The sequence below is a fragment of the Asparagus officinalis genome, chromosome 7, assembly GCF_001876935.1.
Source record: "Asparagus officinalis chromosome 7, Aspof.V1, whole genome shotgun sequence".
NCBI classification, from domain to species: Eukaryota; Viridiplantae; Streptophyta; class Magnoliopsida; order Asparagales; family Asparagaceae; genus Asparagus; species Asparagus officinalis.
The window spans coordinates 31,223,680-31,236,040 of NC_033800.1; the positions used below are offsets into that span (position 1 = coordinate 31,223,680).

Here is a 12,361-nt window from a genome sequence, read left to right on the forward strand (position 1 = left end):
TTCTCCGCCTTCTTCCTTTTGATGAACCGCTCAGCTTGCTCCCCTCGGACTTTCAAATCCTTCCACGTCTTGGATGGTGCCGTGCCCATTGCTTCCAACACGTCCAGCGAGAGGTTGTTGTGGCAAGTCTGGAGAATGAATTCCTCGGTGATCGGGTCCCGGCAATTCATCGCCTTGTTGCGGAACCTCTTGACGAAGGTGTCGACCAACTCCCCGTCTTTCTGCTTCTCATCGAGCAATGACCCAATAGAAACTTCGGTGTCGTCATCGAAGAAGTTTGCGAGGAACTTTGACTCCATGTCGTCCCAGCTATTTATGCTCCCTGGCTTGAGGCGACGATACCAATCGAAGGCGGCTCCGCGAAGAGTGCCAACGAATGACCGCACCATCAGAGGTTCATTACCAGAGATGACTCCCAAGTGCGATTTGAAATATATCAAATGCTGAGTAGGGGAACCCATCCCATTAAACGGCGTGAAGTTAATTAGACTGAACTTCGCCGGATATGGGATTGATTCCCACTCCCTTGGGTATGGACAAGGAATGCCCGTCTTTTTTGTCTCTTGAGCGGAAATCAACGTATTGATTTTGCTCTCGAGATTTTTGATCTTCAGGTTTTCGCTGGTTTCTTCGCCAGCATTCTCATTACCACCCCCTGCGTTGACGGGAGGATCATTGGTATTACGAGCATTCGCATCCTCATCTTCCAGATTAATCGGGTTACGATGATTCTGCTCGCCTTGTTGGTTCGCCAATGCTTGGATCTGTTGGTCATGCATTTCTCTCATCCGCTGCATGGCCATATCCATTTCAAATTTGAAACTTTCTTTCTGTTTAGCCAAAGCGTCTTCAAGCATCTTGGCCATCTGTTCCGCGCTTATCATCAGGGCCTCGCGGGGTTGTCCCTCACTGGATACAGTATTATCTGACGCCACCGCGGAACCGGCATCGGATTCTTCATCTTCTGAAGGGTGTCTTGTCCGAACCCTACCATAGGTTGCTCGTTCAATGGCTCCGGACTGCAGACGGGTTCTAGGTCGGGATGCTTTCAGTATTGTTTCGAGATCATCTCGTATCGACGTCCCTCTGTTGGTCATGTTGGCGGTGACTCTCGGATGTTCACCGTCTTTGACCGCTATTCTTCTTCGTTGGAAACGCCTATGCCTTGGTTTTGGCGTTTCGACACTAAGTCTCTCGAATACTGAAACCCTGTCAGGGACTGTCTTGACACAGTTGCATTCTGAGAGTACTGCCCGAATAAGCTTCGAGCAAGGACATTGCGCTTCTAATCTTTGAGGGCTCCTCTTTCTGGTTTTATTCGTACCCCCTGCACGATAGTACAGCTCGTCCGTTTGACGGTTGGAGCAACCCATCGTGTGTTGGCACATTCTCCCAGGTATAACGTCGTCGTCATCAGACGACAACATTTCCTTCTGAGGATGGTTTATCTTCTTCGGACCGTCCAGAGTCGCACGCCTTGAAACGCGCCTTTGTGAGCGTGAATCTCCAGCAGGCTCCTGTACTTCTATGCGCAAAGTTGTGCGCTTGGGCGCCGCAATTTTCTCCAAGTGCTGCGGGTTGCGGCGACCTCCAGCATGTGATATTGTTTGGGACTTCTTCATTGGTCCCAAGCGTTCTTGGACTGGAGCTTTACCTCGTTCTTTGGGAATAGGACCGAGGCGCTCCAAAACTGACTTTCTCTCCTGGGATGGTCCTGCAGGATTTCCCGGAGCAGTTGCAGAAATCACCGGCCGTTTGGATTGATTTGCCGAGTGTTGAACCTTTGGCGGTTGCGGGTTTTGCTCCTTAGTCTGAACCACTCCAGACTTCGGCTTCCAAACCTTGCGAGTCGATGGCTGCTTCTCGGCCACCTCACGCTGTAGCTTGCGACGGGCTTCTTCAGCTTTAGCCCGCGCTTGCGCAGATAATGCGCGGCGCTTGCGGATACGTTCCTCCAGTGTCGAGCGGTCCCGTTTGACACGAACCCACTCCATTGTTGATGGCTTGGAGGAACCATCCTTCATTTGCTGTTGAGGCTGTTTGCCTCGTTTGTTCTTCAGATCCGCATGGTAACGGACCCCGTCAACAGACTCCATGGCCTTGGCGAACTGCTTCGCGAGGCGTTGGCGCTGCCTCTGGCGAGCTCTCTTAGAGAGAATCACCACGCCTTCGACGGCGGATTTGACCTGCTTCGAGGCCGGTAGGACTTCACCTGACGCAACTTCGGCGTCGAATGGGGTGAGGTCGTCGTTGGTGGCTTCAACTTCTTCGCACCCACGGACTTTTCTCCTGGAGGAGAACTTCTGAAACTTCTTGGACTTGGGGGAGGAGGTAGAGGGGTGAGGTCGTCGTTGGTGGCTTCAACTTCTTCGCACCAACGGACTTTTCTCCTGGAGGAGAACTTCTGAAACTTCTTGGACTTGGGGGAGGAGGTAGATCCAGACGAGGAAACGTACTCCTCGTACTTCTGTTGATCGAACTCATACTCGACCTCCTCCACGATCGGGATCGAGATCCGCGGCTGCGACGCTCCGATCTCAGCAGTGAGATCGGTGGCTCCCACTGTGGTCGCCAGATTGTTCGCGGGAAAAGTTGGTGTTTTCTTCATTATCGATGTCATTGCACTCAGTTAACAACTTTATGTGTTACAAAGAGATCCGGTCTTTTTATAAGATCCGGCTTACAATGAAAATCAAAATAAAACAAAGAAATCAAAATTACAACTTCTCTCTTTTACCGAACAAATCACAAGATCCTGTTATTCGGTCTCTTGCTTCTGTGGGTTGTTTGCCTGCGCCGGGGTTGCTTACCGTGGACCACCGCGTGATCTGGATCCAAGCAGATCTACGACGTATTACGGGTATTATCCCACCAAGGAGATAATAGCCGGGAGGGATCGTTTCACCAAGGAAACGACCGCTCGAATCTCGGGATCTAAGAACCAAGCTTAGATCCGGAGTGTAACGACGTAGATCTGAGGATTAGACTCTCTCGAACTCCTGCCTTTTTCGGTGCGGGTGCTCGCTAAGAATCAAATCCGGGTCTCCAAGTCTTCAAGCCGAGCCACCCTGGGGTGGCTCGGCCACCGAGCCACCCTGGGGTGGCTCGGCTTGGGCCGAGCCACCCCGGGTTGGCTCGGTTTAGGCCGAGTCCCCGGGTGTGTTCCGTTTCGCCGTTTTCCGGTGTTTTCCGTCTTTCAGTTCTTCGTTTGATTCGTCCGGACTTTGATTTGATAGCCCGGGTCTTTATTTGGCAGTATTTCCGCCTCGGTGTTTGAGTACAAATCTATTTTGTCGTTGGACGACTCGTTGACTTTCCGAACTGTTGGATTGGTTCCACAGGCGAACATATGCCGTTGTTTGTGTGCTTTATCGCCTCGTCGCTCGAACATCCGTTGATTTGTCGAACCATCATGCTGAACCATGCTAAGGGACCTATAGGTAATTTTATACGCCTACAGGACTTAGAGAGGCATCAGAGATCAAAGTTTCTGCACGTCGATCTGGAGTACGAACCTCGATTCCAGCCGGCTAACAAAGTTCAGAAGCTCCAGCAATCTTGGTCTGATCGTCAACGGGAGGCAAGCTCGACTCAAGCATCGGGGGAAGTGTCATTTCGCCACCTAGAACCCACGTTAAACAAAGAGAAACTGAATTAATCTTCTCTTCATCTGTAATCGAGAGAGAGTATGAGTGATTGTAAGGGTTTCGTACCAAGTGATCAAACCCATTTCTTAAAATAAGAAAATCAATCCCAACATTAATTTTTCGACCCTACAGACGATGGCGACCATAGTGGGAGCAGCTATTCTCTCCGACGAGATGGTGGTGACGCAATCAGACAAGATTACAGTGGGAACGGACGTCGAGACTCTGGTCATCAAATTTGACCAGTCCAAATATGAGGAGTACCTCTCCTCTAGTAAGTCTAGTCCTACGAAGGCACGAAAGTGTCGTCGAGTCTCGTATGAGACTTCAGCCCAAGTGGCTTCTGATGATACAACTCGAGTTAGTCTCGAGGAAAAGTCCAAGCCCCTCAAAAAGGAGGCTCTAGTAACTAGCCGTCAGGCTAAGAAATGGGTTGTCAAACAACCTAGCCGAACTTCGGCTTCTGCCAGCCAAACTATGGCTTCTGATAACGAACCTCACCTAGCTTTGGCTGAGGCAAAGATTTCTGTTATTCCATTGTCGAGACGTGCTCGAAAATGTCAACGTCAGAACCAAGCTCGCCGCAAGGCTCGAGCTTTGGTCTCGTTAGACGGTTTTTATTATAGACCAAAGGTTAATCAACCTAAGGTCAACAAGTTTGACGAGGGTCAGGTGAATGAGGAACGTCGGTCAACAAGTTTGACGAGGGTCAGGTGAATGAGGAACGTCCGAAAGACGGACCTCATCCTCGTACCCGAGTAGACTCAGAAAACGAACCTCACCCTCGAAGAGAGGTTCAACAAAATCAACAAGCGGTTCATACCAAGGTTCATCATGAAAACAAATCTCGAGTTAAGAATCGACCGAGAAGACGAACTCACCAAATTCGTCCAAACAACGAACCTCGTCATGCAAATGACGGAGTTTGTCCATTTATCCAAGGTTGTCAACCTCTATCATTTGGAGGGTTTCACTTGAGTAAAGCTATGACGACAGAATTGATTGGGGGTCGTCCAGATGGTGACCATCGAGATTATCTCACACGCAAACGAAGCATGAATCAGATGCAATCACATTGCTGCTGTGAGAAGCTTATATCTACGGTGCTCTCCCAGTGTCCATGTGGGGGAGTTAATGCATAAATCTCAGTCTTCAAACGATTGACTGAATCTCCAAGTGTTTCATCATCAAGAAGAAGACATTTTCATCCCAAGAGACATGCGCCCAAGAATCGTCGAATTGAAGTGATGATCAACATAGCCAGCAAGGGTAAAAGCAAAATCCCAACTGATGATTCAGAGTCGTCTGATTTTGAAAGATCTCCTGGATTACGAGAGGCACTTATTGAAAGCCAGTGCGTTTATCAACATACCTGTTCTCGTACTGGAGCGATGATCCCATTAGACTACCGCAAACTAGCGGGTTTATCTGGTGATGCTGAACCTGAAAATGTAGCTATTGCTACTTCTCAGCCTTCCAACACCGATAAAAGTGAACAAGCAAGTGCTCACATGGCTAGAAGTGAGGAGGACCTGGCGAGACAATTGGAAGAGCAAAAATCAACCATCCTGAAGCAACAGGAAGCGATGGTAGAGAGACTCCATGAGGAGAAGGAAAAGAAGAAGAAGAAGACTCATTCCCAAGCCTCAGGATCTAGGCGTAGAAGACCTTCACCTGTTGATGAAGATCACTACGAGGAAGACGATGAAGAAAAGGTTGTAAAAATTCATTCTGAATCATCTGAAGCTGAATCTAATCCTCGTATGAAAGAACGAGATCAGAAGTGGGAGGATTTTCAGAAGCAACTTGACGCACTGAAGCTTCAAGGGAATTTCAAGGAGTTGGGGGTGTCAAGACCCTATCCAAGTAAATGGGATGCGATACCGTATCCTCCGAAATTCAAGCCACTCAACTTGGTGCAATTTGATGGCAAGGGTTCTCTGACCCAACATATCTATTATTTCCAGGCGCAGACTGGACACATAGTGGGGAATGATCCCATCATGACTCGACTATTCATTAGTACCCTTAAGGGGGTGGCTTTTGAATGGTTTCGTAGACTCGAACCTGGGTCAATCCAGAGTTGGAGAGATTTAGAGAGGCTTTTCTTAGCCCGATTCTTTGACGATGACACTGAAGTGTCTATGGCAACATTACTGTCTGAGAAGCAGAAGAAAACGGAGTCGGTCAGTGACTTCGTCAAGAGGTTCAGAAATCGATCGTTGCATTCACGCGATCAAGTTTCTGAGGCTACTCTCGTGGAAATATGCCGTAACAATCTTTCCATCAATATCTTATCCAAGATGGGCGCTGTTGAAGCCCGTTCATGGAAGGATTTGGTTTGGGAGGGAGAGCAAGTAGAAAACATGCTCAAGAGGATAAGTGCTGAAGAACCTCAAGAATCACAGCCTAAAAAAGGAGGTGGTAAAGACAATTATAATTCCCAGAAACAATCGAAGGGGAAAGACACATTAGCTGTTGAGACAGCTCCATCTCCGAAATCCTCTACAAAACAGAAAGTGAATACATCTGATAATTTTTTTCAGAAGAAATACGATTTTAAGGATGTACATGTTGTCTCTATTCTGACATCTTTAATCAAGATGAGCAAGATCAAGCTGCCAGAGGTAAAACGGAATGCAGAAGTATCAAGGACTGATGACCCTAACTTTTGTATGTACCACAGGATGGTGCATCATCCGACTAAAGCTTGTTACATCTTGAAAGACAAGATTCAAGCATTATTAGATGCAGGAGTGATGACTCTTTAAGCTGAACAAAAGAAGGTGTCTGCAAATATGGTGTCACTTAAATTTGGGAATTTCTTCGAAGTACGAATACAAGATGGTGTACGACCAATTCCTCAAGCGGAGATGAGGGTGGTAAATTTCGACCCGTATCGGAAGAAAGAGAAGGGGATGGTCCCTTACACTACCTCTAAAGGCGAATTAATGTGGGTTCATCCTGATTTGTTAATGGAAGAACAGTGGACATCAGCAAATTCAAAGAAGCCTAAAGCCACACGAAGATCTTGCAACGCCGTTTCAGCATTCCCAGATAAGGGGGTCGAAACTACATCACTTAGTAGTTCTGAGGATGAACGGCCAGCTTTCACCGTACAGCCTGCACAGGTATCAGGAACCCGTGGAGGAAAAGTGTATTTAAAAAAATATTCTAAAACAGCAGCTGCACCAACCAGACCAGGGAAATAAGTAGCGGAGTAACCTCAACCTAAGGAACTTCGTTACAACAAAGCACTCAGAAAAGATGTACCAGAGAGTTCGAAAGGTCCTTTTCGGTTTGATGTGTTGGCCCAGTTAGCCAACATCCCAGCAAGGATTACCTTTTTTGAGCTCTTACGTTTATCCCGATCAACGAGAGAAGCTCTCCGTGAAGCATTGGCGGATAATGAGGCTTTCCTTACTCATTTTCTACCAAATCCAGCCGGTGCAACGCTGGAAGAAGCTTGTCCTCAATGTTGTCAAGTTTTTCGAAGAAGAATGCCATGCATCACCTTTTCTCAAGAAGACATGCATGTGAGAAACTCGAAAGATGATAGACCATTGTACTTCACAGGGTACATCGGCTCTATTCGGGTGGACAGAATTCAGGTTGATCCAGGTTCTGCTTTGAGCATCATTCCTTTACGTCTCATTCATTACCTTGGAATCCCTTTGCATCGTTTATCAACGATGAGAACCACCATATATGGCTTCAATGCCTCAAATATTCGTCCCCTTGGTAAGATCAAACTCAAATGCCAGATGGGTGACTTGAGGACGGACGTTACCTTCTACGTCATCGACGCAGCGACATCTTACAACTTGTTACTGGGTCGACCATGGATCCATAACAATTTGATTGTTCTATCCACTCTACACCAATGCATGAAATATATAAGTGAGAGTGGTGAAGTGAAAACAGTGGTCGCAGAGAAGCAACCATTCAAGGGGGTGGAGAATTATTTTACTGATTCTATCCATTCCTTGAGGATGAGCCCTTTGAAGTAACACTGATCAAAGAACCAGATAGCGGTAATGAAGCCGATATCGAGTCTTAACACGAATAGGGTCTTGTTTTTAATGACATAGAACCCGTCGTAATCGGCCTTGAAAATCTGGATGTAAAAGATCCTGTTTATGAGGACAGTAAAGTTATCTTTAATAATAATGATTTAGCTTATTTCTCGCGTGTGGAATTGAATACTAACATGCCAGGTACAAACACTGATGTGATAACGGATCCGCTATCCAAGTTATATGCTGAATCAAACTTATACATGCCGATTCAATCATCTTTTGCAACGAATCGATGACAAACCGAATCTTCGCAAGCAGTCTTCATAGTACCGGCTAAGGTTAACGGTCAAAAAGATCTCTTTCCTCTTTCTCGGATTCTTCCAAAATGGTTTGTATCGGACCGTTCGATTCGTTGCAAAAGATGATTGAATCGGCATGTATAAGTTTGATTCAGCATATAACTTGGATAGCGGATCCGTTATCACATCAGTGTTTGTACCTGGCATGTTAGTATTCAATTCCACACACGAGAAATAAGCTAAATCATTATTATTAAAGATAACTTTACTGTCCTCATAAACAGGATCTTTTACATCCAGATTTTCAAGGCCGATTACGACGGGTTCTATGTCATTAAAAACAAGACCCTATTCATGTTAAGACTCGATATCGGCTTTATTACCGCTATCTGGTTTTCAATCAGTGGTACCTCAAATGGTTCACCATCAAGATAATGGATATAATCAGTGAAATAATTCTCTACCCCCTTGAATGGTTTCTTCTCTGGGACCACTGTTTTTACTTCACCACTCTCACTTATATATTTCATGCATTGGTGTAGAGTGGATGGAACAATCAAATTGTTATGGATCCATGGTCGACCCAGTAACAAGTTGTAAGATGTCGCTGCGTCGATGACGTAGCAGGTAACATTCGTCCTCAAGTCACCCATCTGGCATTTGAGTTTGATCTTACCAAGGGGACGAATATTAGAGGCATTGAAGCCATATATGGTGGTTCTCGTCGTTGATAAACGATGCAAAGGGATTCCAAGGTAATGAATGAGCCGTAAAGGAATGATGCTCAAAGCAGAACCAGGATCAACCTGAATTCTGTCTTAATATTCTACTAAATACCCCTTAATAAAACTTCTCATACTCCTCGAACTATTGCAAAACCTATATCCTCTTTCTTCACATAAAAACCGATACAAACCATTTTGGAAGAATCCGAGAAAGAAGAAAGAGATCTGCAATTCTCATACTTTGATCCAACAACCCGAAGGCTTATGAAGAATATGGGTTATGATTTTATTCATAAACAGGGTTTAAATTTTGGCAGAGGGATCCGGACACCAATACGATCTGCATATGTCCCGGAAGGAAAGCCAGAAGATTATTATCACAAAACTCGTAGTGGATTGGGTTATGAATCTCCACCATTTATGCTGCGTTTCGGGACTAAAAGAGAGTTAGATGATGATTCTTTCACCTCGTCTTCCGAATTCGATTGCTGGGAGTCTGATACTAGTACAGGAGCTGTATTCAAAGTACTCATGGCTAACATGACCTCAGCATCTTTGATAGAGAATCAGGAAGATGATCAATTACTCTTATTTGACGATCCATTGAGTCGATAGCTCGGTATACAGTGGGAACACCGTTTTGAACAACGCGATCCCCTTACTGATGACAAGGTGATTCAGGTGAACATGGGAGATGAGATTAATCCAAAACCCATATTCATAAGTGATAGTTTATCGCCAGAGGAGAAAGAAGACCTCATTACCCTAATTCGAGAATATATTGATGTCTTTGCTTGGAATTACGAGGATATGCCTGGGCTTGATCCCTAAGTGGCTATGCATCGACTAAATATCAAACCAGACGTCAAGCCTATTAAACAACAGCAAAGGCGATTTCGGCCCCAAATCATGGAAACAATTGAAGCTGAAGTCAAAAAGCTCATCGAATCAGGATTTATTCGCGAAGAGCAACATCCTGATTGGGTGGCCAACATTGTCCCTGTTCTAAAAAAGAACGGGAAGATTCGAGTGTGCATCGACTTCCGTGACTTGAATTCGTCTTGTCATAAAGATGATTTTTCGTTACCCATCACTGACGTCATTATTGACAATACGTGTGGGTTTGATAGGATGTCCTTTATGGATGGATTCTCAGGGTATAACCAAATCAAAATGTATCCTGATGACTAAAAGCATACATCCTTTCGAACGCCTTCAGGGATATACTGTTATACAGTAATGCCCTTTGGGTTGAAAAATGCGGGCGCCACCTATCAACGCACTATGACCTCTATTTTCCAAAAGCATCTTCGAAAAACTGTAGAATGTTACGTTGATGATTTGGTCGTTAAAAGTCGTGATAAGGGAAACCATTTATACGACTTGAAAACAATGTTCGATCTTATGCGGACGCACCAGCTCAAGATGAATCCAACTAAGTCATTCTTAGGAATGGCTAGTGGTAAATTTCTCGGGTTTGTAGTCACGGCTAACAGAATTCGTTTGGACCCAGATAAAGTCAAGTCCATCCAAGAGCTATCACCTCCCAGGAATCTTAAGGAGCTTCGAGGTTTACAAGAACGATTGGCGTATATTCGCAGGTTCATCTCTAACCTGTCCGGGAAATGCCAACCCTTCTCAAAATTAATGAAGAAAGGAGTATCCTTTATGTGGGACGAGGCTTGCCAGAAAGCGTTTGAGGAGATTAAGCAATATCTCTCCAATCCGCCGATATTGGTCGCACCAAAGTCAGGTAAACCTTTCTTGATATACATTCGGGCTACAGATCATGCATTAGCAAAACTCTTGGCACAAGATGATGAAAATGGTCATGAACAAGCCATCTACTATCTGAGTAGGACACTATCGGGGGCTGAACCTCGTTATCCTCTCATTGAGAAGGAATGTTTGGCGCTAGTTTTCACAGTTCAGAAAATACGACATTATTTGGTTGGGCAAACCATACATGTCATTTCTCAGGTTAATCCTATTCGGGTATTCATGACACAGCCTAGTGCATTGAACTGGCGACTCGCCAGGTGGGCTTTGTTGCTTTCCCAATACGACATCCACTTCAAACCTTAAAAAGCAGTGAAAGGTCAGGCTATTTGTCACCTTATGGCCAATCATCCGTTAAAAGAAAAGGCCGAGTTGTACCAGGACATACCTAATGAGACATATGAAGCAAACGTCGTCTCTAGAGAACAAGTATGGCAATTGTACTTCGATGGTGCAGCAATGACAAGTTCTACTGGTCGGGTTATAGCTGGAGTGGGGGTTGTCTTTATCTCTTCCCAAAACCATATACTCCCACGCGCCGTTTCTTTAACAGAACCGTGTTCTAACAATATGGCGGAATACAATGCTTTGTTGGTTGGCTTGGATATAGCCAAGCAGTTGGGGGTGAAACACTTAGAAGCATACGGTGATTCTCAACTCATTGTTAATCAAATGAAAGGAGAATATGAGGTTAGGAATGAAGACCTCATTCCTTACCATGCCGCAGCAATCGCATTGGCCGATTCCTTTGAGGGCTTTTACATTGACCATGTACCCCGTCTCAAGAATCCCTATGCTGATGCATTAGCGTCACTTGCGGCTACCTTAGCAATACCTGAAGGAACTACCCAGCAGGTCACAGTGACAAGCAGACAATTATTCAAATCAAAGTATGCACTACAGATCAATACAGTTGAAGCGGAACCTTCAACACTCGAACCTAAAGATTGGCGGTTTCCGATCATTGATTATGTCTTATACGGGTTATTGCCTGAAGACATCAAAGAAAGAGAATCTATTCCTAGACGAGCACCTAGATTCTACTATGATTCTCAATCTCAGACTTTGTATCGGAAGTCGTACGATGGACTTTTGCTTCGCTATTTATCAAATAAAGAAGCAAAAGAAGCCCTTAAAGAGGCTCATGGTGGTATTTGTGGAGCTCATCAACCTGGTCCTAAGTTGTGGGACCGATTACGCAGATTGGGTTATTATTGGCCTAGCATGGTACAAGATGCTGTCGCTTATGCCAAATGATACCACGCCTGTCAAATACATGCTAATTACATGCATCAACCACCTGAACATCTCCATTCTTCAACCACTTCATGACCCTTCGAAACGTGGAGAATGGACATTGTTGGCCCAGTGACACCACCCTCTTCCAAAGGACATCGCTTTATTTTGGCGATAACCGATTACTTTTCTAAATGGGCAGAAGCAATCCCGTTGAGAGAAGTCAAAACGAGTGATGTTGTTAAATTTTTAAAACATCACGTCGTATATAGGTACGGTGTTCCAAGACGTATCATCCATGACAATGGGCCCCAATTCATTAGTCAAGCCTTCACCAAATTTTGTGACAAATTCAGGATCAAGAATCTGGCTTCAACGGCTTATAATCCTGCTGCTAACGGGAAAGCAGAAGCATTTAACAAGACCATCGTCAGAATTCTAACTAAAGTGGTTTCGGCAAACAAAAGATATTGGAATGAGAAATTGGGTCAGAGTCTATGGGCTTATCGCACAACAGTTCGAACGCCGACAGGAGCGACACCATATTCCTTGGTATACGGATGTGAAGCCGTATTACCATTAGAGATCCAAATTCCTTCTTTAAGGATAGCACTCGCAATTGGTATGATAACGGAAGAGAGTCATCGCTGACGTCT

At 45.2% G+C, this 12,361-nt stretch overlaps 1 protein-coding gene across 1 annotated transcript; it reads left to right on the forward strand.

Moving 5' to 3' along the window:
• LOC109846919 lies at positions 10,809-11,726 on the forward strand. The gene has a single exon (XM_020416155.1). The coding sequence runs from the start codon at positions 10,809-10,811 to the stop codon at positions 11,724-11,726; it is 918 nt and encodes a 305-aa protein (XP_020271744.1).